Genomic DNA, 27,603 nt, shown 5'->3' with positions numbered 1-27,603 from the left:
CTCCATGGCTGGGTTGAAGCCCTGAAACACTGAGTGCAGTGCAGCCTGTTTAAGTGAGGTAGGACATGGGGGATCTGGGGATAGCAAGGAAGGGTCAATCTAGGGAGAAATTATTGGGCAGAGAAGTAACAGGATCTGGTGACAGCTTGAGTCAGGGGTGGAGAGAGAACCTGGGTAGAATTAGAGAATGATGCCACTGATAGGGAAGGTCATGGAATTACCTACAGCCTGGTTCAAAAACAAAAAACACAGCCCATGCATCTGTGAAAACCAGCTTCTGTGACATAACACTCAAGAATTAGTTTAGGAGTATTTTTACAGGAAGTAGCAAGTTATAGTCATTACATGAGGTTTTCTAATACATTTTTTCCTTATTTTGCTTAGAGACTTAGGGAAATGTCAGACCTCTCTCTTTAGGGCCTTATTTAGAGTTCTAGTTTCACCAACATAGCAACATAGAAGACTAATGATATGGATTTAAAAACTTAAGGACCAGATTCTGAGGTTTTAAGTTTTAGTCATGTGAGGTCTTGTACCTTTTCAAAAGTTGGATGAAATCACTCAAATACTAGATATTTTTGGGTAAATAGGCATCTTTTGAAAAATTCTCTTTACCGCTCAGTTCAAGTTCATTGAAACTTAATTCTGCAGGGGCCTCCTGTGTGCTTTGAGACCTTGCTTGTCTTTTCTCCCCCTACATCTCCACGTGCATACACAAGCAGATTCCATGAAGCAGGGTAGTGAGGGTATTATCAGCTTCTCCTGAAGACCTTAATCACGGTGAAGGCAGCATTGTGGCTCTTGGCTCTGGACTTTTCTGAGGTATGTCAGAAAAGAGCACCTAACTCTGCACCAAGCCCTGTTCCAAGCACTTCACAAACATTCATTCGTTTAATCTTCACGATCGCCCTGTGAAGTAGGTACTGTTGTCACCATTTTACAGATGAGGAAACTGGGGTGTAGAATAAGCAACTTGCTATGATGATATGTTTAACATGGTAGAGCTGGGATTTGAACCTGCGTGGTCTGGCTCTGAATCTGCTTTTAACCACTAACGGATGCTACCAACATGATAGAATTAACTTCTGTGTAGGTACACATGGCCTTGGAATTGGGCCTTTCCTATGAATCTCAGCTGGCTGGTGGCTTGCAAGTGTTTTGAGTAGGCCCTGGAAGGCTATTGTCAGCCCAAATATAGGTCTAAGAAAGGTCACGGGATAGTGTTTATCTTAAAAATCACAATCCACAATTCAATTACGTTCTTTGTAGTTTTCCTTTTTTCCCCAGATTACAAAACAATGTGTTCCTAGAGGACTATCCTCTAACCGAAATACAGATCTTCAGTGCTTTTAAACCGCTGTGGCTCCGGGAGAAGGAAGCCTCCTCTTGCCTTCATCTTGGTAGCAGAGCCTCTAATGATTATATACCTACCAGGGCTTTAACCAGAAGAGGGACTTTATGTGCAAACTGGCATGTTTCACTGGTGTTGAGAATCATCGTTAGTGGTTAAAACAGAAGCAGCCTACATATTTTGTTCAAGATATCTTGGGATTTAAGCTAGTTTCTTCTCTGACTTATTAATGTCAGATTGAGAACATCTCTAGTAATTGCGTAGTGGCCCCAAAAGCTGCCTAAAACCGTTTGTTACTATTGCTCTTCTGGTTTCTCTCCCATACATATTTATTTCACTGTGCAGTATTTAATGGAGACATAGTGATTTATGTAAACCAAATCTTAGGGGTTGTAAGGGTGTGGGAGACGTGTTTGTGTCTAGTAAAGGGTCTGCATATCGCAGCAGGCTCTTGGTAAAAGATGGAGATGTTAGAGTGCAGCAGACCTTGGAGCCAGCGGGAGTTACAGCTCTGCTGCTTACTGGCTTTATGACTTCAGACAAGCCACTTGCTTTTTCTGTCTGTAAAGTTGGAGTAATTATCCTAATCTCATATTCTTGAGAGGAAAAATAAAATAATGTATGTGAAGTGTATAGGAAATTATGTAATGCTTCAGTCTTTAACTGGTTTCTTCCGTCTTTAAAATTAATCTGTACTATTTTGCCAGGATCCTGCTTTCTCTTGGACCCGTTCTTCTTGAGGTCTGCTTTTGTCCTTTAAAACAAATCATTGCCTTCTTAGACTTTGTAGGATAAAGGGACTCCTTGATTTTTGTGGGTACCTTCTATTGAATTATGATTTCCAAAGGGACAGGGAATTATACTTGATAATGTTGGTGGGGCAGTAAACATATTTTTTAAGTTTTTCATTTAACGCAGTATAAGACTGCATCCTTATGCCCTCACGAATAATGGATTGAGTTAAAACACGGTGTGTTAGAAGGAGCAGACACGTGGATTCTCAGCCACAGTTCTGATGGTGCCCCAGGGAGGAAGGGAGTACACCTGTGTATTCTGTACCTTGTGGGGGTTAATATTTGTCATTTACTATTTGGAGCAACAGAAAGCCATGAAACACATCAGTTTTCTGAATGTTTGATCTTTCACATGAATCATGAGACCTGAACTGCATGCAGTCCAGTCTGTCTTGAAAACAGTCCTGAATAACCTCAGTGGCAGGTTCTCCCTGATCTTGTCATCTCCAATAGCTGAGCAAATGTAAACATGAGGGACAACTGGCTACCCCAGTTGGCTGTTTGTCTACCATTGATTGAGCAACAGAGACTAAGGTCCTATTGAGGAAGGAATGTGGGGCAGGACACAATTGGCTTATTAGACATTGTGTCCCTTTGAGGCTTCAGTATAGCGGGGTGCCACATGTTCTACACTTAGATATAGCAGAATAAGCACTGTTAAAGGGGGAAATGCAGATTTTGTGGAGAGCAAAAAAGAAGCAATCGGTTCTAGCTGAGCATGGAAGTGGGAGTAGCGTTGTGGAAGAGGCAATATCTGAACTAGTCCTTGAAAAGTAATTTGGGGGATCCCTGGGTGGCGCAGCGGTTTAGCGCCTGCCTTTGGCCCAGGGCACCATCCTGGAGACCCGGGATCGAATCCCACGTCGGGCTCCCGGTGCATGGAGCCTGCTTCTCCCTCTGCCTGTGTCTCTGCCTCTCTCTCTCTCTCTGTGTGACTATCATAAATAAATAAAAAAAAAAAAAAAAAAAGGAAAAGTAATTTGGGGTGGAGGCCCCAGAGGCCATGCTAGGGATGGGGAAGTGGCAGGCCCTGAATACACTGTAATAGGAAAGTGCATGAAGCATTCAGGGGCTTATTGGATCAAGGGAATAAGATAAAGACTGAAAGCTTAGACTTTGGTACAAATCCTGGTTCCTTATTAATTAGCTATAACTACAACTTATTTGATGCCTTTCCATTCCAAAGCACAGCTATTGACACCTACTTCATGGAACCCTGGAGGTGAAATGAATGTATATAAAGCTCCCACCTTACCCTGGTACCTTGTGCGTAGATATATTCAAAATATCCTTATGGACAGATCTCCTGGCATATGGCTAAGAGAGTACCCTGATCAGAAGAGTTAGAAGAGTTCTATTACATTCTTTGCTAAGGATTTCACTCTTTAGGGAATTTTTTTTATTACCTTTTTTTTTTTTTTTAAAGTAGGCTTTAGGGACGGTTGGGTGTCTGCCTTCGGCCGGGAGCATGGCCCTGGAGTCCCGGGATCGGGTCCCGCATCGGGCTCCCTGCGTGGAGCCTGCTTCTGCCTCTGCCTGTGTCTGCCTCTCTCTGTGGGTCTCTCATGAATAAATAAAGTCTAAATAAATAAATAAATAAATAAATAAATAAATAAATAAATAAATAAAGTCGAAAGAAAGGAAAGAAAGAAAGAAAGAAAAAAAAAGAAAGAAAGAAAGGAAGGAAGGAAGGAAAGAAAGATAGAGCGGCGCAAGACAAAGAAATAAAGACGAAGAAGCCGACGACAGACATCCAATCCACCTCCCTCCCTCGAAAGAAGAAAGAAAGAAAGAAAGAAAGAAGAAAGAAAGAAAGAAAGAAGAAAGAAAGCAAGCTTTATACCCAACATGGTGGGGCTTGAACTCATGATCCTGAGATCAGGAGTCACATGCTCTACTGACTCAGCCAGCCAGGCACTCCTAGTCTACAGGATTTTAAAGGTTTTGAGAAGGAACAGGATCTGATCTGGTTTATCTTTTAAAAAGGTAGTTTTATTTGGCCCAAGGTGATGAGAGTTTTTATATTGCTTGGCCTCACTTGAAGCTTAACACAGCTTCCATACAAAAAAATAAATCCTAGAATGTTGACTGAATGTACTTTTCATGGACATTAAATTTTTTTTCCTGGAATATGATGCTGTTTATGGTTTGGGTTGAACAAAAGGAAGATTTTTATTTCTAGTTGCTATTTAGTGATAGTACTCCTGGCTTACATTAGAAAAAATAAAATTGCACCAAGGAAATAAATGCCATATTGCAAAAGGGAAAGAAACTAATAAGGATCAGGTTTTTTCCTACTACAAAATTAAGTATATTATTTCTAAGCCTTATCTGATGGCTAGTTGTGTTCTGACCTATTTATAACGAAATTCTATACTACAGATTATCTGCTACATATGCAGTATTTTTTATGGTACCCCAAACAAATTAAACCCTGATCTACAGAGAATAATTTAATGATGAGGCTTAGGTTTGCTTAGGTTTCCTTTGGGGCCTGAGGATCAAGTTCTGTTTCCTGGCTCAGTCTTACTAAGCAACTTTTAATAGGACACAAGCCAAGCTGTGACCTTTACTGTGGCTTTCTCTGGGTGTCCCGACAATGGGGGACAGAAGTAGTTATGCCAGTTTATGAGTTGGGTATGTTTGACCACATTCCCCTTATTACATTTGGGAGTGAGAGTATAGCGTTCACCTCCAGGCAGGATGACCTATGTAGCATCCATAAAATAAGGTCCACATCCCTCTTTCTCCTAAGAGGTTATGATAAGGCACATGGAAAATAGAGTAGCAGTAATATCCAAGAACTTAAAAATTAAAAAAAAAAGAGGTGCCTGGGTGGCCCAGTGGTTGAGCATCTGCCTTTGGCTCAGGTCATGATCCCGGGGTCCTGGGATCTAGTCCCGCATCGGGCTCCCTGCAGGGAGCCTGCTTCTCCCTCTGCCTGTGTCTCTGCCTCTGTGTGTGTGTGTGTCTCTCATGAATAAATAAATACAGTCTTTAAAAAGCCTGGACACTCGTTGCACCCAAGAACCCCCACCCTCCGCATTTTGGGGATAAGGGAGGCAGTGAGTAGATGCCATGCTTCCTGCTCACTGGCTCAGGGGTTGCAGACCCATTTTTCTCTCCTTCAGAGCTGCTTCTCCTGCCTCGGTTCCTGGGGTGGGTCTCTTGGAGTATCATGTGCTATTTCCAGCTCTCCCCTGGCCCTCAAGGCAAGCACTCAGTCCTTTCCCCGGGAAGGTTTTACTGACACCCACTACCCGAAACTGGTGGGGAGTAATTTCCCTGGTGGGAAGGACTCCAGCCCCCCCGGAAGAGGTCAGCTCGGTGCCCAGGGGTTCTCACAGCCCTGTTTCTTCTAAGTGTAAACTAAAAGCCACTGTGATGTTTATTGTGCATTTAGTCCTAAAATTGGGGTTTCCTGCTTCCCCTTCTTCTGAAGGCACCATCCCACATCTCCCCACTGGAAGGAACCGTTAGCCCTTCCTTGTGGAAGGCTGCATTCTTACTACTCAGTCTGCAGAGGTCAGGGGCCCATGTGGGTACTCACTTCCCTTTCTCAAACTTACCTGGCTTTGAGGTCCAGGTGATGCCCAGTGACTCCTTTCTCCTAGGAATAGCCCTATTCTGGTGTCATAGCACACGCCAGTGAGGCCCCTGCCCCAGGGGACTGTGGCTGTCCTTCACCTACCGTTGGTATTCAGCGTAGGTTCTGGTGTCATAGCACATACCAGTGAGGTCCCTGCCCCAGGGGACCGTGGCTGTCCTTCACCTGCTGTTGGTATTCAGCGTTGGTTGCTTGATTTGCATTACCCTGGCCTTCCCTATCTGGTCTCCCCCACCCCCCTTTGATTTCATTCATCTATAGATTATACAGCGTCCAGGAAATCTTTACCAGGTCAGACTAATTTTGTAAGGGGTTAGTTTGTGTTAATCAAAAGTGTGAGTTATAAGCTATTTTGAAGACCATCTACATTTTCTGGTGCACATAACTCAAAGTAGGTTACCACTGCTGCCTGGTAGAGGCTTAATGAAAAGATAATTATTTCTAATTACAGTATCAAGTGTTTGTAAGTGCTTGAAGATGCTTGAAGAATTTGAGAACCTTAAACACTTTGTCTAATCTCCTTTCTTCCATCAATTTGCACTATCTGGATAAAGGGTTGGCCCAGCACAGGAACGTGTATTCCACCCCCTGTTCTCAACCATCCTTAATCCCAGAATAATGAGCTGAATTTCACGTGCAAGCAAGAACTAGAATTTCTGATGCTGTCGAGTTTCTTTTGTCAGTGATGCTGAGAGAGGAAGGGCGGGGGGTGGGGGACATGACATAAAACCTTTATGGTAAAACCGGTGACTCAGTTCCTGATCTGGACACCATGAACTTTAAAAGAGGTTCAGTCCTTTTCCTGGAAAGGTTTTATTAACACATTAACACTTTAAAGAAGTTTATGGTGTCCTATTGACAGACTTGAACTACAGTAGGAAGTGATCTTTGTCAAAAATAAATTAGTATAAACATTTTATGAAGACACTTTACCAATAAGATATCCTTTTGGATACTATATGGAGCCCTCTATCGTTTTTCATTTCTAGCATGCAGTGGGAAAGAAAGTATTTTTGAGTATTCTGTATAGGTATCCATGTGAATGTGTTCATTATGGCCTGATAAAGGATGCTTAGCAAGCCTTCAGAGTTACTTCTCCACTGCAGGTTAGCTCAGTTAGCAAGAAAACCAGGTGTCGGGTGCTGGGGTCCAGTGGTTCATTGGCTTCCCTGGGTTCCATGTTTATTGATTGGTGAGATATCTTGCAGGTACATGTCAGCAGCGGGAGGAAGGATGGCTCCCTTGTGTCATATGTATTATTAGAAGCAAAGTGACAGCTCGCATTTTTTTTGGTAGAATGTAAAAAAGGTATCCCCTAAAGGGCCATGCTGGGCAGCGGCCTTGTGCTCCCTGCCATTACACCCAGCATAGGGAAGGGCGATCTTTCCTTTTCTCCAGGCAGATTCATGACTTACCTGCTGAGTGGCCTCTGCACCCACGTGCATCCGGAACTGAACCCCTCAGTTGTTAGGCCCTTAGACGTGGCTTGCCTCTTCTCCATAGGTCTCTCATCTCACTTCTCTGATTTTTACCTTGTTTCTCTAATTGCCTTTCTTGTCTCAGTGATCCTAAATGCTCGCACATGGTTTTGATAAAAGCGGTAAGCTTTTTTTTTTTAATCTTCAAAATTACTTTGCCTAAAAGCTATGCCTATTTTAAAGCATGGATGAGGAAGAATGAATTCACAGGCCGAATCAAACCTGAGATGGATGTGGTTTCACAGCAGCCCCAGGGCTGCGGGGAAGCAGTGGCATGGATGAGGATTTAGAGTTTAGCCTGCGGGAGGGAGGGTTTGACGACAGAGAGGTCTAAACCCAACCCCGAGTGTTCACACGGCCTGGGTGCCCATGTTAGGGACACGAGTGGGTTTTCACACAGTTGGTGGCTGAGCTTAGGTCTCTTGAAGTCTTGCTATTTATTATCTATGGAGGACCTCAAGAAACCTATATACTTTTTATAAGCCTTACTTTCCTCATCAAATAGAATGAATGTGAAGAACATATGAATACTAAAAAAATTATTTAGCACGATGCCTGACTCATCGTAAAAGTACCCAGTCATTAGAGAGGCAGGCTCTGGAGACAGACCACTTGGGATTTCGGTCCCCACTCTGCCATTTCCTAGTGGTGTGCCTGTAGGCAACTTAGCTTCTCTGTGCCTAGTTGTCTCATTTGTTAAATAGTGATAACAGTAGAACATATCTCAGAATTTTTAACAAATGAGAGGACACGCATGTCCCTAACATGGCACTTTTCCTCCTGGGCATGTGGTAGGATTTTACTTCCCTGTCCTGTACTTGCCTTGAAATGCACTAACGCCCAGTGCAGCGAGCAGGGGAAGCCACAGGCATCTCTTCTGGTGGGTGTCTTTAAGCCCCGGGGAATGATTTCACCTGCCACGGCCACCAACAACATCACAGCAGGTCAGAGAGGCTTCCTCATAGCCCAGGTCCCTCAGCTGATTGCCGGCAGTCTTGTTAGCATGAGCAAGAAATGAACCTTTTCTTCTTTTCTATCCTTTTTTTAAAAAGCCACTGCGATGTTGGCATTATTGCCACAGCAAAGCCTAGCACATTCTGATTGACAAACCAAGGAAAAGCCCTGCCTCTGGATTTGAAGTTAGATTCCAGCCAAAATGAGTAAGAGGGCAGAATGTCAGCTATGTTGGCCTGGACACCTGGCCACAAGGACTTGTGAGTGCCTCTGGATACTTGGCAGCTCCTTAGTGGGCCTCTGAAAGCACCCTCATGTGCGCCGGGAGGTACCTGTTGCCTGGGAGATGACAGCCAGTTTGAAGGACCGACTCTTTCGTTGGGTGACAGGGATCAAGAGCTTTTCTTAACATGAAAGCTGCATTGTATGGCTTGGGCAGTTATCCCTCCCTAGTTCCCATCTCTGCGTGCATCTGCATGATCAGGCCCCTCTGTGACCCCCAGAGCCTCAGCCCATGCCCTCCAGGCACCCACGCTGGCCTCTCCCTGCCCTTCACTTGCCCTTTCCCACTTCTCTTAGGTGCAGTTTTGGGTGATGTGCCTCTGCATTGGCTGTCCTTCCCTTTTGTTCGTTTTCCTCTGGAGCTTTCAGGGGTTAAATGTGAAACGTCATGGAGAGAGCCGTCTTTGGAAGGCTGAACAGTGTGTTCAAGCAGCACTGTAATTGATGGAGCTGTGCCCGGCTTCTCGGTGAGCAAGGTGAGCTCACTTACGCTGTGTTGGAAGCTTGGGTTGCTGCAGAGATGACTCAGTGTCCGTTTTTGATGTTAGTCCAAGGCTAGGCTTTTCTGTTAGCCTTTGTTCCAGAACATTGAGGTGACAAGAGAAATGTTCTGCTGCCGGAAGGAAAGCATTATTAGGAATGGCTTTTCACTAGGATGTTGGTGGTCTGCCTTTCACGTAAACTAATAATAACCAAGTGATTCCAAGAGTACTGAAAGGGGCTAGCAGTCATTTTTAAAAATAGCATCTATTCTGCCAAAATGGTAATTCATGTTCATTTTTTTTTTTAGTTGGAAAATACGAAAACATAAAAAGAATGACTTCTCTTAACCCCACTGTGCAAAAGATAACCATTGTTTGGAGCTTGTTTTCCTTTCCATTTTTACATAGAGGTATATTTAAAAAGGAAATTGGAATGACAACAATAGCAAACCTTTTTTGAAACCATTCTCTGTGCCAGGAACTCTGTAAGTACTTCATTTACGTGCACTATCTCATTTATTCCTCACAACTCTTTGAAGAAGGATTATCTCCATTTTACAGACGAGGAAACTGAGACACAAAGAGGCAAAGTCATTTTTCCAAAGCTGCACAGCTCATACAAGTGGCGCCGAGATGGAAACCAAAAGCACTCTTTTCCAGAGCCCAGGGTTCATGCTAATGTCTCACAGTAAAGATAGCTCAGATTAAATTTCATGGAATTTTGCCATGTTAGCTCTGAGTTGTCTGGCTTGATCTCTTGAGAGATTAGCTACAGAAGTGACTTGACAGCTAAGAACACATAACCAATTAATGTCTGTGCCCAAACCACAGCATGTGTCTCCTGATGCGCATGGTCCGCGCACACGTTGGCTCCAGGCGATCCGTGAGCTCTGTCCTCCCCAGGTCCCACCCTGAAGCAGCTGCTCCATGCGGTTGCCCTCAGGGTGGGCTCCACGTTAAATGGAGGACAGCCCCAACTCTCTCCCCAGCACCCACATGAGATTTCACTGTGAGTTTAGGGGATGTATGGGTATCTAGTAATGAAGTGTACATTATTGGCTCTTGATTATCCTGCAGAGCGAGGGTTATAAAAGGCTATAAAAAGGTGCGGCCCAACACTAGCTTCAACCTTTCACCCTCATCAAACATGTGTAACTGAGATTTGCTGACGAGCAGTAAGATCAATTGACCTGAGTTTTGAATGCTCTTGCTTTCCCCAGCCTGGACTCTTGAGGACCTGCCTTAAGCATGGTTTAGAGTGAGCCATAAGTCAGCCAGCTCTCCGTGTGCACACGTTCCTGAGTGTTCGAGGCTGTCCTAGTGCAGAGTCTCTAGGGACGTTGCGACGCCAGCACTAGATGGCCACCTGCGGTGGGTTGCAGGTTAGAGGACGACCAGGTGGTAACCTATGGTGGCATCTGGGAAGGTAAAGGGTAAAAACCTCTGCATCTTCCGATGTGGTGGACTTTTCAGTACCGAGCAGGTTTGGGTGTTTTTTTTTTAAAAAAACAACTTCATCTGATCTTTGAACTCCAGAGGGTAAAAACAGGGTCTTAGGAGCCTCACAGACAAAGTGGAGCAAAAAGACAAGAAGAGTGAGTGATAACTAGTCAAAACGAATGCATGCTGTTAGAGGTGAGGCTTGTGGTCACTGTGGTTACCCTCGGAGGTGGAGGTGATGTACTGATGATTGAAGGGGGGGGTACAGGGAACTTCAGTTTTGTTTTATGGAGTTTTTGTTTTTGTTTTGTTTTCTTGACGGGGGAAAGGGGAGAGGCAGAGGGAGAGAGAGTCATAAGCAGGCTCCATGCACAGCGCAAAGCCTGGTGCAGGGCTCAATCTCACAACCCTGAGATCACAACCTGAACTAAAATCAGGAGTTAGAGTCTTAACTGACTAAGCCACCCAGGCACCCCTTTGTTGTCTGTTTTTTTTACTGGGTCCTGGTTATACAGTATGTCCAGTCTGTGAATGTTCATTGAGTTTTATTCTTATTAAATGTGTGCTCTTTTCTGTGTATAAATTATACTTCAGTTAAAGTTTAAAAGTCTTTATTTGTATTTGTGTCATTTTGTTGTAGCTTTCTGATAGACTAAGAACAGCTTCATGGTATATGTGCGATTTTGATAAGCAGAAACAGATGGGTGGCAAGCATTGTGAATATCCTTCTTATGAGAGCATCCATAGGAAATTCACACACATTCTGGGAACTTTGGGTTGTATGGTTCACTTAGGATGAATGGCATCAATCAGATGCAGGGTGAGGCCTGAAAGGTTAGCTAGGACCTTATAGTGGCCAGGTTGTATTATTTAATCTTAGAGGCTTGGGGGCGGGGAGCCAAAGAAAGTTTCTGAGAAGTAGAATAGCATAATCAGATCAGGGAATATCTCCAGTGAAATAAAATTCGTAGCCTCATGATTGTACGGTCACCATGGATTACCCTGTCTGCCCCAAATAAACAATTTCTAGATTTAGTGCATTCTGTGTTACTGTACTTTGTACCCATTCCTGTTAGGGCTCACCAGTGAGCCACAGGTGCATAGTTTCCTTGAGCCCACTGTGGTTGTCTCTCCAGAACTTGAAGATGATTATCATGCACCTCCTTTAATTCCCTACAACCATCCTTCCATCTTGACCAGGTGATGCCACAATTTTTTTAGCCTTTTTTTCTAGTCTTACAAGTGCTGTGGCATTTATTTCCTTCCAGCCTTTCCTACATGATGCTTTTCTGTGCAATAAAAACACCCGATGTTTTTTATTCATAGCAAAACTGTGTTGGAAGAGGGGCCAAGAATAATGTTAACAGACTTTTGTTGTGTAGGAGGACTGACTCACCAACCTGGGATTGGGTCCCACTATGCCATTGGGCTCCCTTCTCTGGGAAAAAGCACTGGGTAGGATCTTCCGCGGGACAAAGTGTTGATACTTCATTTTTGAAAGTGAATGCACTTGAGTCTAGGTCACTTGAGCAGGGTGAAGCATGTTAGTATTTGATTAATATTTTGCTATTTCTGGGGCCCCCGGGTGGCTCAGTTGGTTGAGCATTTGCCTTCAGCTCAGGTCATGATCCGAGGGTCCTGAGATCGAGTCCCACATCAGGCTCCCTGCTCAGCGTGTTTCTGTCACATAAATAAATAAATAAAATATTTAAAAAGTTATACTCATTTAAAAACATTTTTGCTGTTTCTTCCCCCTAAAACACAGGATAACTTATGCCACATATGGTCTCCTCTTTGGTTCCCGTTGAGACTCTGTGTCAGGACATTATTCTAATAGGGTTGTTAACTGGGCAAAAAAAGATGCTTTTTAGATGTTACAAATCTTTGTTTAGAAATTGTATTCAGGCCCTACAAAGGCTTGTATTTAGTCCTTTGGGGACAACTTGGTAGGGTGTCCTGATGTAGAAGGAGAACCCAGTTAGGGTGACTTGGGTTCAAATCCTGCATCTTGTTGTCTCAGTTTGTATGCATATGGATTTAATGTAGTCTTTGCCTGGTGTGGTAATGAAGATCAAACAGGACGACGCATTCAAACATCCACAGTACCTGGCACCCAGATTTACCTTTGTCTTTCTTTATTTTATTAATTTTTTAAAGATTTTATTTATTTGACAGAATGAGAGCATGAGCAGGGAAAACAGCAGGCAGAGGGAGAAGTAGGCGCCCCACTGAGCAGGGAGCCCAATGTGGACCCCAGGTCATGACCTGAGCCAAAGGCTGACACTTGACCAGCTGGGCCACCCAAGCACTCCATCTTTCCCTTTTAGAGCGCAAACTAGTTATCCTCCTCACTGCGGTGCTCAGTGATACTTTGCACTTCTTCCCCAGGTGGCCCTTGAGTGAGAAAGCCATTTCTCTGGGTATTACCACTTGTTCTTATTTTTTAATCCCTTGGGTCATGATTTGGTGTTGCTCATTTCCACATCTCAGTACAGTTCTATTACTCAGTAAAATTAATGTTTAATGATTTCATTAAGAAAATTATTTCCTGTGTTAATGAATATACCTGCTGGAACTTTTTTCTCTTTCTTTTTGTTACATGATTGGGTTCTGAATTGGACACATTTCCCACAGTGCTGCACTTCACAGGGAATGGGGTGTGGGAGGCACCCCAGTTACCTGGGTGTTTTGGGAAATGAGGACTCATTGGTAACCTCATGCCATTATGCATTCATTTTCTACCCTGGCAACTGGCAGTTATCATGTAATCAGACAAAACATTGGACACCCTGGGAGAATGGAATCTCACAGTTAGTAAACATGGATGCAAAAAAGAGTTGGACTGTCCTCTCTATTCAGTGGAAGACGGTAGTAGGGAGTTTTTATCTTATGAATACTTGCAGTTTAAAGATTTATTTATTTGAGAGGGAGACCGAGTATGTGAGTGGGGAGAGGGAGAGGGAAACTCAAGCAGACTCCCTGCTGATTGTGGAGCCTGACATGGGGCTTGATCTCAGGACCCTGAGATCATGACCTGAACTGAGACCTAGAGTTGGACGTTCAACCATCAGAGCCATCCAGGTGGCCCTAAATACCTACAGCTTAAAAATCTGGGACCTAAGGTATATCTGTGGTGTATGCAAAGAGTCTATCACAAAAACTACATCTTTGACTTCAAATCTTAAAGTGCTTCTTGCCTTCATCCTTCAGGTAGAACGTCATGACATGAATACCCTAAGCCTGCCCCTGAACATTCGCCGAGGGGGGTCTGACACCAACCTCAACTTTGATGTACCAGATGGCATCCTGGACTTCCACAAGGTCAAACTCAGTGCAGACAGCCTGAAACAAAAAATTCTGAAGGTGACAGAGCAGATAAAAATTGAGCAGACGTCCCGCGATGGGAATGTTGCAGAGTATCTGAAACTCGTCAGCAGCGCAGACAAGCAGCAGGCTGGCCGTATCAAACAAGTCTTTGAGAAGAAGAATCAGAAGTCCGCTCACTCCATTGCCCAGCTACAGAAGAAGTTAGAACAGTATCATAGAAAGCTCAGAGAGATCGAACAGAATGGAGCCTCCAGAAACTCGAAGGACATTTCCAAAGACAACCTGAAGGATCTGCAGCACTCCCTGAAAGATGCCCACGCCAAGTCCCGAACTGCTCCACACAGCACGGAGTGCAGTAAATCAAGCATGCCCGGAGTGTCCCTCACTCCGCCTGTGTTCGTCTTCAGTAAGTCCAGAGAGTTCGCCAACCTGATCCGGAATAAGTTTGGCAGCGCCGATAACATCGCACACTTGAAAAATTCCTTAGAGGAGTTCAGGCCCGAGGGGAGTCCCCGGGCCTACGGGGGCAGCGCGACCATTGTGAACAAACCCAAGTATGGCAGCGATGATGAGTGCTCGAGTGGCACATCAGGCTCTGCTGACAGTAACGGGAACCAGTCCTTTGGAGCCAGTGGAGCCGGCACGCTGGACAGCCAGGGCAAGCTCACCATGATCCTGGAGGAGCTGAGAGAGATCAAGGACACCCAGGCACAGCTGGCCGAGGACATCGAAGCGCTCAAAGTGCAATTTAAGAGAGAATACGGTTTCATTTCACAGACCCTGCAAGAGGAAAGATACAGGTATTTCAGATTATTCTCTTGGAATTCTTTTAGAGGCATGACTTCAGAGAGATTGCCTTCTTGAAAGTGGTATGCTGATAGTTATATTTTCCATAAATGTGGATATGGATGAAAAAAGTTAAGAATCGACAGTTTTTTCCCATACTTCATAGTTCTACATTTTATAATTTGTGACTTACAGTTTGACACTTTAGAGAAAGTTGTGTCTTTTAACATATCCCTATATAGTCTAGGACTTGTGCAGACTAAGCTCCTGATTCAGTAGACTCCTGTTACAAAGTTTCATTACACTAATTCACCAATCTTTTCATCTATTTTCTTTTCCTCCCTAATAGCTATGTCAAGTAAAAAAAAATTACTGCATTGTTCAACAAGGTAGATTTTCTTTGATACTTCAATCTGAAAGTCTTTACATAATATACAGTTTTTTATATATACTGTATCTTGCCCAATAAACTTTTCAACTTAGGAGTTTTCAAAAGAAATCTTAAGAGTAAAGTATAAATTCAAATCTTGTGAATTTTTTTTAGCTAACTTTTTACTTTATTTATTTGAGAGAGAGAAGGAGAGAGCCCAAGGAGGGGAGGGGCAAAGGGAGAAGCAGGCTCCCCACTGAGCAGAGAGCCTAATGCAGGGCTCTATCCTGGACCCTGAGATCGTGACCTGAGCCAAAGGTAGACACTTAACCGACTGAACTACCTAGGCCATTCCTAAGTTAGCTAATTTTATTTTATTTTCTTAAGATTGTATTTATTTATTCTTAAGAGGCAGAGACATAGGCAGAGGGAGAAGCAGGCTCCCCACGGAAAGCCCGAAGTGGGACTCAATCCCAGGACTCTGGGATCATGACTTGAGCCAAAGGCAGATGCCCAACTACTGGTGGCATGAGTCACCCACATGCCCTGTTAGCTAATTTTAAAAGGTGTTTTATATGCTGACTTTTATGTACTTATTAATAAAAATATTAATCAAAAGTGACTTCCCACCATTTTCCCAGTAAAAAGATTCTCCAGAGTTTTAGGTTTTTTAAAGATTTTATTTCTTTTTTAAGTAATCTCTATACCAACATGGGCCTTGAACCCACACTCTGAAATCAAGAGTCTCACACTCCACTGACCAAGCCATTCAGGTGCCCCCCAAAAGATGTTTTTTTGTTTTTGTTGTTGTTTTTTTGGTCAAAGTTAATATCTTGACTTATAAAACTGTAGATTAAAAAATTCAATACCCATTACATATTGTAAGATTAAACTTTAAATTTTGCTTACATATTTTATATCTCCTACATGGTTTTAAATGTATTAATTTAGAAATGTGGCTTTTTTTTTAGCTCTTATATTTAATGAAACAACTTTTTTAAACTTTCAGCATACATCTTTGACTTTAGTTTCTTTATCACACAACTATTTTGGGGTCACAGGTTTTCCAGCAAACAATGACTTTAATTCCTTCTGAATAGTTTGGGATACAGTACTCTTTGGATCCAGATTTTATCTCAAGTCACGAATACTCATTTACATAAATGTAGGACAGTTTTTGTTCTCATTTGTCATATAGTTACATTTGTGATCTTCAAGAGTTAGCCACTGACTGTATTGCTTGCAATAAAAGATCTTTTAAAAGGCTTTTACACCAAAATTTGGATACCTATGAAGTCACATCTGAGAAGAATCCTTAAATCTGCATTAATTTTTTTTTTGACTCACTTTTTTCTTGAGGTATAATTGACATATAATGTCTCAATCTCCGTCCCTCCCTCCCTCTTTCTCTCTCTCTCCTTGTAATGATCCTATCCGGTGACCTATTTAAGCATCTAACACTGACATTAATAGAAGTCATTTCAGATTAATGCATTCCCCCCAAATGCTTCCTGATTTCAAATAAACATTATTAGTTTTTGAATATAAGACAAATCCCTAAAAAAAAAAAAAAAAGACAAATCCCTCTTCTTTGAGGGAAATGGGAGATAGGAACAGGAATCTTTGTTCTTATGTTACTTAAGATTTGGACTTTTGGAAATGCCACCCAATAAGCCATTTATAATTTGTAATGAGCTTTAATTTTTTTAGCAACATTTAAGTTTCAAGAGCTGAAGCATGTTTTCAGAACTAGAGTATGTTTTGGGAAATGGTGGAACTGGTGGTAGTGTAGAAGTTGGCTCTTTCCTCAATGGGCTCTCTGGCGTGTGAGAGCTGTACCGGTGGACCAGAAGACACTGTGCAGGCAGGAGAGGGGGGCCGCACTGGGGTGCCAGCAACTCTTGGTCTTGAGCGGGATCCCAGACAGCCCTGTCTCTTGACCAGCCCTGCTGAATGCGTCAGGTGTGTCCTGTTGTGTCATCACCTCAGCCTCTGAAGCTGCTCGTCCCATGTGGGGGGGATAAGCCAAATCTGGTGTGTGTGGGACCTCAGGAGTGAGGACAGAGAAGTTCAGATGGTAGAAACCAGTGTTACCCAAAAGCATGTTCCCTGTAGCTAGATGTACTCTTTTGGAAACCTAGTCTTCCAGGGAATGAGAACAAGGAGACCTTTGAAGTGTCACTCTCAGAATCAGTCCTCTCTTTGCAAAGGTACGAGCGGCTAGAAGACCAGCTGCATGACCTGACAGACCTGCACCAGCACGAGACCGCCAACCTGAAACAGGAGCTGGCCAGCATCGAGGAGAAGGTGGCCTACCAGGCCTATGAGCGCTCACGGGACATCCAGGTACTGCCCCTCTCATCATCAGCCACTCACTCGGGCTCTTCCCAGCCTTTACTTCATTTACCAAACTGTAAACACATGACCTGCAAGCCCTAAAGGATTTCTGGCACGTGAAGCAAGATGTTTTCTCTGCACAAACATTGTCCACCTCATTAACCCCATTAGCCCGTGTTATAGATGTTACTGACTACAGAGGCTATTCTCTGTAGCCTCAAAACTTTTTTTTTTTTTTTTGTTAACAAATATTTATTATCTACCCAAGCCCATCACCTATAACCTCTTTTCCTCCCCCGCTCCCATCACCAAAATCACTAAAAATTTTTAAACAGAGGCAAACCTTGCCTTCAAGAAGCTTACGGAGTGAGTGGGGAATCAGGATCAGGTCAACTGCCAAACCACTCAAGAAAACACGAGCAGGGGCCAAATTACATCGCAGACAGTGAAAGCCACAGGATTCAGGCACAGTGTCCAACAAGCTCGGAACTGCTGGGGCAGTTGGTCATTTCATGGTCAAACATTGGATTTCAGTCTCAGGTCTGCCACTTACCAGTGGTGTAACCCTGAGCCTTGAGTCAGTTTGCTTGTCTGTAGAATAATAGCTTCAATACCTGGAAGAATTTCAAGGACTTGAGTGCATACCATGTGCCATTCGCTAGCAAAGCACTTTACAAGGCTCTTTTTCCTCCCCATCGACTCCTTGGAGCAACCCTCTAAAGCAGTTCCTACTGTTTTTCCCCTTTCTCAGATGTGGAGACAAAGGCAGGGAGGTTAAGTGCCTTGGACCTGGTCTCTCTCGCAAACAGTCCTTGAGTAACGAACATGAATGAACGTCCAGAGAGGGTGGGACCTGAGGGATGAGTAGGTTCTGGATGGATGTAAGGAAGGGTTTGCTGAGTCACTGTTAGCAAAGGCATGTTTCAGTGTGAATGTGCTGGGAGCATTGTAGTGGGACAGCCCTAGGCTTCTTGAGCGCTTTTTTTCCCTGCTACCATAGGGTCTCTTTCTTTTCTTTTCTCACAGTTTTACTGAGGTATAATTGATGTATAACCTCACATTAAAGGGTACAACGTAATGATTTGATATATTGCACAATGATCACCACGGTAAGTTTAATTAATAACATCCATCACCTCACCTAGTTAATACATTTTTTTCTTGTTACAAAAAAGTACTTTTAAAACCTACTCTCAAGACACCTGGGTGGCTCAGTGGTTGAGCATCTGCCTTGGGCTCAGGTCATGATCCCAGAGTCCTGGGATCAAGACCTGCATTGGGCTCCCCACAGGGAGCCTGCTTCTCCCTATGCCTATGTCTCTGCCTATCTCTCTCTCTCTGTATCTCATGAATACATAAGTTTAAAAAAAAAAAAAAAAAAAACCTAAAAAAAAAAAAAAGACCTACTCTCCTGGCAGCTGTCAAATATGTAATACAAAATTGTTAACTATAGTCGCCAAGCTGCACATTACATCCTCAGGAGTTTTTTCTCTTATAACTAGAAGTTTGTACATTTTGACCACTGTCACCCATTTCCCTAACCTTTCACTCCGTGCTTCTGGCAACCACCAGTCTGTTCTTTGTTTCTGTGAGTTTGGTTTGTTTGTTGTTTTTTTTTTTAGATTCTGCATATAAGTGAGATCAAAGAGCATATTTGTCTTCCTCTGCTCGACTCGTTGCACTTAGCATCATGTCCTCACAGTCTGTCCATATTGTTGCAGATAACAGGATTGCCTTCGTTCTCGTGGCCACATAATAATCCATTGTGTATATGTATATCTCATTTTCTTTATTCATCTATTGATGGACCCTTGGGTTGTTTCCATGTCTTGGCTATTGTAAATAATGCTGCAGTGAACATGGGGGTGGGGATATCTTTTCTAGAAACTGATTTCATTTCCTTTAGATTTATACTCAGAAGTGGAATTGCTGAATTTGTATAGTAGTTCTATTTTTAATTTTTTTAAGACTGTGTATTTATTTATTTATTCATGAGAGACACAGAGACAGAACCAGAGACATAGGCAGGGGCGGGGGAGCAGACTCTACACAGGGAGCCTGATGTGGAACTCAAGTCCAGGACCCCCAGGATCACGCCCTGAGCCAAAGGCAGATGCTCAACCACTGAGCCACATGGGCCTCCCACTATTTTTAATTTTTTAAAGAACTTCCATATGTTTTCCATAGTGACTGCTGCAGTTTACATTGCCATTGATCTTCTTTTTTAAAACAAAAATGTAGACTTTTCAAGTAGTGCTCAGTTTTATTTTTACAATGTTTCTTTGTAGGCAGTGGTTATTTTCTCCAGCCCCACTTTATGAGGGAGAAAACTGAAACATGAAGGGAGATTTTTTTTCCCCCACAATGTGTGAGCTGGAGTTTCAGCTGCCCACGTTCTGTTCTGCTCGTTGTCGTGGGCTGGGAGTGTGTGCCAGTCCCAGGCATCTACATGGACAGTTCTGGGAGCCAGAGCATCAGAGCTGGTAGGAAACACTTGCCTGTGAGATCTGGGGCATGGGTGACCCTTGAGGGACTTGTGTCCCTGCTCTGGTTTAGGAGACTCATCTTCACCGCCGACTGGTTTAGGATTTGACCCACTTAAATGTTAAGTGTTGCAAGGTGAAAACGGCGCAGTCAGTTTTATTAGAATATTCTGTTTGTAGAACATGTCCAGGATGCCACTGGATTATGTCTAAATATATGGTTTTCTTCTTTAGGCGAGAGTTTGGGTTAATATTGTTCTTCCTTTGTCAAGGAAACCTACTTTAGGGCTAACAGGTAAGATAAAGGGAGGGACTTCACCAGAGGCAGCTTCACAGTTTAGAAGAGTTCACTTGAACATCTTTCAGGTTTTGTCTCTAACTCAGAAGCAGAGAGGGAACGTCCGCGTGAGTGACTGGAGAGTCGTCTTAGTTAAGATCGTGAGAATCCTGGCTCTGCCGCTCACTGTGTGACCCTGGACGAGCTAGCTCCCTGTGCCTCAGTTTCCCCATCTATAAAATGGAAATATCAGTGAGCTTCACCTCAAAAGGTCGTCAGGAGAATTAGGTGGGATAATACAGAGTACTCAAATCTTTGCCTGACGCATAACAGGCAGTCAGGAAATCAAGGCCGGCCGTTTATTTTATCATATTGGTGAGTGACTGTTCCTCGGGGCTTTTAGCGATCAGGCCTGCTCGGCTTCATCTTCATCCTCAGTTCTTGTTTTGTTCGTGCAGGCTGGGCTCCATGGGGCACAGGCTGGTACAGGTGGTGAGGGTGGCTATTGCTCACAGAGATGCCACGGTTTTATGAAATTGAGATTTTTTTTTCTATCAGCCTTGAATTCCTAATTTTAAAAAGGCTTACGGATAATTCAGTCTGTTCTCTGTCCTTATCCCCTGTAAGTTAAACACTGGATTCGAGCAGATACTAAATAAAGATCGTGGGGCCGAATGTCTCTTAGCGGGTGCTACAACAAAAATTCCTTGCAATTCACTCCTTCATTTTATTGGATTTTTTGAGGGGGGGTTGGGGATTAAAAACGACAGTTCTAAGGCAATTCACTCCTCGGATCACTCTTTATATATATAATTCATGTACTCAATTAAAGATGAATGAATTTGCCAAAATGCTGCTCTTTTGTCTTGTTCTGTCACCTTTTCCATGACGTGTCTGAAACGGGGAGAAATGGTGGGCTCAAGCATTTGAAAAGAATGCACGGTTTCTGGGATGCGTGCCTGCCGTCATAGAAAGCCAACACTGCCTAGAACGTGAAGATCTGAGGAAGTTGTACCTCCCCTGTTGGTGACTCATGTAATGGAAGCCACTGTGACAGAGACCCCCGATCTTGGGCACGGAGAGTATATTCAGAAGAAGAAAAGCGAATCAGTGTCCCAGCTGTTATGGTGGGTTAGAACCTGAGAAGATGGCTGTGTTGGAGCTGAGCGAACACGTACTGGCAGGGGAGTCAGACGGCAGGCTAGTGAGCTCAGAGAGGCTCATCGTGCCACCTCTGGTTAGTCCTTTCTTCCCAGGACACACAGGGTCCTTCTCTCCCGAGCCTCACCCCTGTCCCTGGTTCGAGGTCTGCGCCCGGCTTGTGGCTGCCCTGTGCTGGGGAGACAGCAGGATGGCCCAGTCCCCATCCTCCCGCAGCTCTGGACTGTCGCTTGGGTTGGAAAGGTGGGGGAGACTTCACCTCCTCTGACGGGGCTGGGAGGGCTGCCCCTGGACATGATAGTGGAGGAGATGGGACCTGAAGGGGGAGGGAGAGCCACCGGTGAAGGGGGGAGTGGGGAGGCAGACATTTCAGACACAGTACAGAGGCCCCAAACATGCTGCTTTTCCGAACTTTAAAAAGCCTATATGGCTGAAGCGTGGTGAGCCGGGCAGGGGCTGGCATCATGTGAGGCAGGAGATGGTGGGGGGAGGACAGAGGGGAAAGAAGCGGACCCCCAGAGATAGACACTGGTGGTTGCATCGATGGGGCTGGTGACAGGGGAGAGGAGAGGGGTGTCTGATAGGAGGAACTGGGTGGGCAGGGTGCTGTGCTGAGGAGAGGAACAGCAGAAAGGAAGCAGTGCTGATGGCAGGTACAGGAGAAGGTGCAGTACATGAAGCCACATTTGGACATGTTGCAGCTGAGGTGCTTTTAAGAGGCTCAAATGAGGAGGGGTGCCCGGGTGGCCCAGTTCATTAAGCATCTGCCTTTGGCTCAGGTCATAATCTCAGGGTCCTGGGATGGAGCCCTGTTCCGCGGGAGTCTGCTTCTCCCTCTCCCTCTGCTCCTCCTCTCCCCTACTCCTGCTTTCTCTCTCTCTCTCTCAAGTAAATAAATAAAATGTTTTTGTTTTTAAAAAAAAGGAAGCTCAAATGGAGATAGCAGGGACGCATCGTAGATACGTGAGTCAATCTTGCAAGAGATCACTGGGCCAGAGAAATACTTGGAATCAGCTGTGACTTAGTAATTGAAGTCTTAGAAAGAACAAGAGGTAGGGACAATGTGTAGGAATGTGTCGCCTTGGACGTTGTTCTGAGTAACAGCATTCAAAGAGCAGGTGAAAGCCGAGTTGCCCCATCAGCCCTGTCCCCGTCCCTTCTCCTTCCTCCTCCAGAGCCCGTGGATGGCTGCCCGGAGTCTGAGCGGTGGACGGAAGGACTGCAGTTGGAGATACCACCTACTCTGTGGCTGGAGGCCGTCACCTCCAAAGTGGAACCCCACCGCTCCTCTCGTTTGTCCCTGATGATAGCAGCACATGCCTGTGTTTTATGTCCTTTATTCCAAATACAAATAGACTCAAAATACTCACCTGTGAGCCCCCACATACGGTATTTTATGGCTGTATACACATGCTCATGTGGTCAGGAATAACAATAAGTGAGCCTCGGGGTTCTCGTATTCTTTGTCTTCGTCATCGTCGTCATCGTCATCGTCAGCTTGGCTGTTTGAAGCTGCCTTGGCATGGAGCATCCTGAGCTGGGGGGCTTTCATTCGTGCATGTCTAAGCACGTGCTCACACGTTGCCCATGATCTCAACAGCGTTTGACCCTCGCTCTCCCTCTTGCCCACAGGAAGCCTTGGAATCCTGCCAGACACGCATTTCTAAGCTGGAGCTCCACCAGCAAGAGCAGCAAGCTCTGCAGACGGACACCGTGAACGCCAAAGTTCTCCTGGGGAAGTGCATAAACGTGATCCTGGCCTTCATGACCGTCATCCTCGTGTGTGTGTCTACCATCGCCAAGTTCATCTCGCCCATGATGAAGAGCCGTTTCCACATCCTTGGCACCTTCTTTGCCGTGACGCTCCTTGCAATATTTTGCAAAAACTGGGACCATATTGTGTGTGCCATAGAAAGGATCATAATACCCAGATGAAGCCACTGGTCCCTGTCTCCAAGTGCTTTCACGTTTCTGTTTTAAAGAAAACTCTGTGCATACTACCAAATTTTAAAATGAACAGTTATGCTGACTAGAGACCACCAGGCCCGGGCTGTGCCTTGTAAATAACTCCCATTCTCTTCACTTAGTAGCAACTGCCACTCAGCCCCTGTACTTGGTGGACATGAATCCATTGCAGAGCCTTGCCCGCGTTGCTCACTGCCTTAATCAGACCAGATTTCCTGCCCACCTGACTAGCCCAGCATGGTAAACCTCTGTTTACCTAGCATTTGGCATAATCAGTGTGACCCATGAGAAAAAGGGTTTGAAGCCTCTGTCTCTCTCCCCTAAGTCTCTATCAAAATTGAGCTTCATGGTTGCTCATGGTTGCATTTTCCCTGAGTCCCGTAAGCAGCAAGGCTATGACAGGACTTGCGGGAGGGAAGGAGTACGGGCATTGGCCATGGGAGCGCTTGTGGCCTCCAGAAGCACAGCACATCCTGTGTAATCCATTCTGCTTGGGCACAGGTGACACGAGGTACCCTGCGTTCCGAGTGGTCAGGTGCGCGTGGTCCATCATAACATAGACATCTCACAACACACCCGTTTATCCTTCGGAAGTTGAGCTTAGATGTTCTCTTGCACTTTAAAGGGTAAGACACGAAGATTTAGGGGTAGGGCTTTTGCCTTCTTGCACCCAGGGAACCGCACACCTAATTTTGTTCTAAGGGGCTATGGAATGGCTTTCCTACAAGCATGTAGAAGTGCTTCCAAATCCCACCCCAAACTGTGGCCTAAACATTACTGTAGGGTCCTGTAAGCACTACTCTGGAGGTTTGCATTTCAGCAAATCTTAATTGTGATAAACCCCCTGTGAGGATGTGATTCTGCTTTATTCACTGGCCTTGGGAGGGTTATAAAGCTTACTGCACAAGTGAAAACAAATGATACTCATGTCTTGGGTTTCTTCTTCTTCTTTCTTCTTTCTTCTTCTTTCTTCTTTCTTCTTTCTTCTTTCTTCTTTCTTCTTTCTTCTTTCTTCTTCTTTCTTCTTTCCTCCTCTTCTTACAATAGAATTGTACTTTATAAAGTGAAAGTGCCCTGAGGTAGGAGCGCGCAGGAGGAAGACAGGACGTGTGGTCTGATGGGGTGGCAGTCGAATCAGTGGGAGCAGTTCACCTGGGTCAAGACTGAGAAGATCCTCAGAGGACCTGTAAGACCAGCCAGGATCAAATCAATTAGATCCCGTGTCCGCACCACAGTTGTCCGTTGTCTTTCTGGGTCTCCCTGACGGGCCTCAGTAATGGAGTGGCCACGCTCTCCCCCGGAGGCGAAAGCACGCAAGAGTTCACATCTCTCACCTGTGTGGGCGAACGAGGCTCCTCACTAATTTCAGCCCAGATGCTACTTCTCTTGAAATCTTTTTCTCTCTGTACCTAATGGAGACGAAGATAGAAGATTTTAATGGAAACTGCTGTTCAGTCCCTCCTTCCACCATCCACTCTGTTATCTGAAGGCGTAAAGATGTATGTTAGTGTACATTTTCTTCCAGAAAACATCGAATCGCCTGGATTTAAATTAAGTGCAATATTTTGCGAACAGCTGCTCTTAGGGAAATCTCCTGAAAAAATGTGACAGTGTGCCATGGTTTGAGAGAATGGAATAGTCGAGCATTTGGTACAAGTCCAGTGTGTGTGAGACTCAGACTCAAGCTTTCTTCTTCTTTTTTTAACCATACACTGAGTTCCGTGGTTTTACTAAATTCACAAACTTAGGCGACTATCCCCACTATCTAATTCTGGACTCGAGCTTTTTAAAGCAGTCACCATCATTTCACGACATCTCTGGCTGTTCGTATTTTGGATTCAGGAAAGAAGGAGCTACCAGCCCCACCCCGCCCCCATCCCATGGCTGTGTCCCCTTGCACTGTCAGACTCTCCCTTGTTCTGCCAAGTTGGCGGTAAATACACTGTGATCCATCAAATCCAGGGGACAGAAAAAGAGCTCCAGATCCAGGGAAGAAAGGGAGAAAGAATGGTGTGCTTGCTTTTGCTTCTGTATTTTAATGGCCAGCATTCCCCTTTGTCAGTCCCCTTTGTCCCTTTTGCTGAGGGCCCTTGGATCAAGTTGGGTTCTGGTGGGTGCCTCTCGGGTTCTGTGAATCTTTCTGAGGCCCTTTGGATGTGCCGGTGGTTGCAGTGGACGAAGATGCTGCCGTTAGTTTAGAGAGTAAGTGACATGGCCAGCCCTTGAGATTAAGGCTGCGGGAGGACCCAGGACGTGGACCTGCCCCACAGGCCACTGTGCTCCACTCAGCATTGGCTTTGACACTTCCCAGACATGCAGGTCAGTGTGTCTCCTCCCCACGGAGAGAAGTGGGAAAAATGGAAAGCAGCGCACTCCGCCCTCTCCAGTCTGGAGCGGTTACAGAAACTGCTAGAAACTGGCTCTGTTGTGAAATAGCCTAGGGTCTAAATCACCCCACCTGATCATGACTTCTTTGCACAGAATTTATATTTCCGGTGATTCTCATTAGATATCAGATAACCTTATTTTCACTTGGGTAGGCCCATCCTACGTGGCTTATTTATTTTAGAGTCTTGTTGAAAGTTTATTAATCTTTTTAATAAGCTGATCTACTCCAAGGAGACCTTTATTCTCTGCAGAGTCTATTGTTCTCTTCTTAAGGAATAAATCCTGCCATTGTATGTTTTCTTTCCTGTGTAAGGGGACTCAATAAAATTTTACAAATTATTCAATTAAAACTTGTAATCCAGCTAGGACATTTCCTGGAATTGGCTATCTACGCTTACGTCAACTAATCCTTCCCCCCCCCCCCCACCTTTTCATGGGTTGTAAACATCTCGTACGTACCTAAACCTAAAGATAAAATCAGTCGTGTGGTGGGCAGGCACCTGCTCACTTAGCGAATTTAGTGATGATTAAAGGTATCAGACATTGCATTTTATCACAGGATTTTGTGGTGACATACTATTTTCATGATCACCATGACTATGATAGTTTGCTGAGGACAAAACAAGAACCTAAAAATACTCTCCTGTGGGTTTTGAACTGCTTATCCCAGCTTATGTTTTGAGTATGATCAAGCCCGAACAAAACATCCTCCTCCTCCCACCCCCCAAAATTCCAACCACAATGAAACAGCAAATAAAAGTACTCCATTGCTGATTTTGTACAGAGAATAGGATCAGTCCCAAGTTTCTAGCATGTACCATCAGTGGCTTTGCTTCTTTGATCACCATGAACTACAGAAAGACTAAGATCTTCTGAAAATCCCACCCCTTCTCCCATAAGGCAGTTATCCCTTTCCGTCAGTTAGCATCATTCTGCTTTGTCACTCTTGTTTTCATTGAAATATCTCCCTGCTAGGTATGTTTATTGCCCTGCCATTTCTCCAGCATATTAGGTTTAATTATGGGATCAATAACAGTGATGGGAATTGGATTCCCTCAGGCCACCTAATTATTTTTATCCTTTGGGGTTGGAATTTAAATACCAAATGGTTTTGCATCAAACAGGAACATCTTTTTGTTGAATCTAAGTATAGTTGTATTGGTTTGGAAGAGCATTTCACTATGCTTATTAAGATGAACATGTGTGATTAGACCTATTTTGCATATTTCTATAATTGTGAGGAGTGAGCCAGAGGTAGAGCAAAATGGCATTTAAAATTCAGAGCTTTATCTGGAGAGAAGTGTTTCAAAAAGTTTAGCCCATGTGCTAAGGAAGGAGTTGGTCTAAAAAGATAAGTCACTGAAAAGAATGATATTGGCCTATTTACATCAAAGGTAGTTAAGAAGCCAAAAGATACAGTAAATGCAAAGTTTGGTAACCCAGAAGATACAAAGCAAAACTAACCTATAATTTTCTAAAGTCAGTGCAATTATCTGTTTATAAGAAGCTGGAAAGGAATGTACCTTGATTGTTTTAGGAATAATTTGTGTGTTGCAATTTTAATTTATTTAAAACCTGTCTCCTGTGTTTGTCCTAAGAGAAATGTTTCAACAAAACGTGCTCTGTGTTTAAGGTATGTTTAGGCAGTAGTTAGCAGTTCTGAAAATGGAAACTAGAAATGTTTATTGTGAGGTGTTTTGCAGAATTTCTGTTTTGTGAGATACTATGTAGTTCCACGTCAGCCTAAAATTGTAAATTCTCTGTAGATTGTCATCCTATTCAAAGCAGGTGCCATTATTTTTTTAAATAAACATTTGATGTTAGCTTTGATGTTAAATAAAGAGTTAGGTTTCTTAAATTTTCATATTTGTCAGAGCACATCTCAGTAGCAAGTATGTGCGTGTGTATGTGTGTCTGTAAAATCAATTTTTAAATGGATTTTATTTTTTACAACAGTTTTAGCTTCACAGCTAACTTGATCAGAAGGTACAGAAATTTCTGGGGGTGCCTGAGTGGCTCAGTTGGTTAAGCATCTTACTCATGATTTCTGCTCAGGCCATGATCTCAGGGTTGTGAGATCAAGCCCCTGTGTTGGGCTCCATGCTCAACAAGGAGTCTGCT

At 44.1% G+C, this 27,603-nt stretch overlaps 1 protein-coding gene across 8 annotated transcripts in view; it reads left to right on the top strand.

The window, feature by feature from the left end:
- Positions 1-27,344, top strand: part of TMCC3 (transmembrane and coiled-coil domain family 3) — a 261,930-nt gene extending 234,586 nt beyond the window's left edge. For 7 of the 8 annotated variants that reach the window (XM_038558661.1, XM_038558665.1, XM_038558660.1 and 4 more), the window contains 3 exons: positions 13,599-14,515; positions 17,082-17,217; positions 22,762-27,344. In XM_038558661.1, the coding sequence (XP_038414589.1) occupies positions 13,599-14,515; positions 17,082-17,217; positions 22,762-23,064 (1,356 nt within the window). In that variant the 3' untranslated portion in view covers positions 23,065-27,344. Of the gene's footprint in view, positions 1-9,293; positions 9,434-13,598; positions 14,516-17,081; positions 17,218-22,761 lie in introns of those variants that run through there. The other variant, XM_038558664.1, reaches the window with a different exon arrangement.
- The last annotated feature ends 259 nt before the right edge of the window (positions 27,345-27,603 follow it).

The sequence above is a fragment of the Canis lupus genome, chromosome 15 (genome assembly GCF_011100685.1).
Source record: "Canis lupus familiaris isolate Mischka breed German Shepherd chromosome 15, alternate assembly UU_Cfam_GSD_1.0, whole genome shotgun sequence".
Lineage (NCBI taxonomy): Eukaryota > Metazoa > Chordata > Mammalia > Carnivora > Canidae > Canis > Canis lupus.
This window is presented reverse-complemented; position numbering and strand designations above follow the sequence as displayed.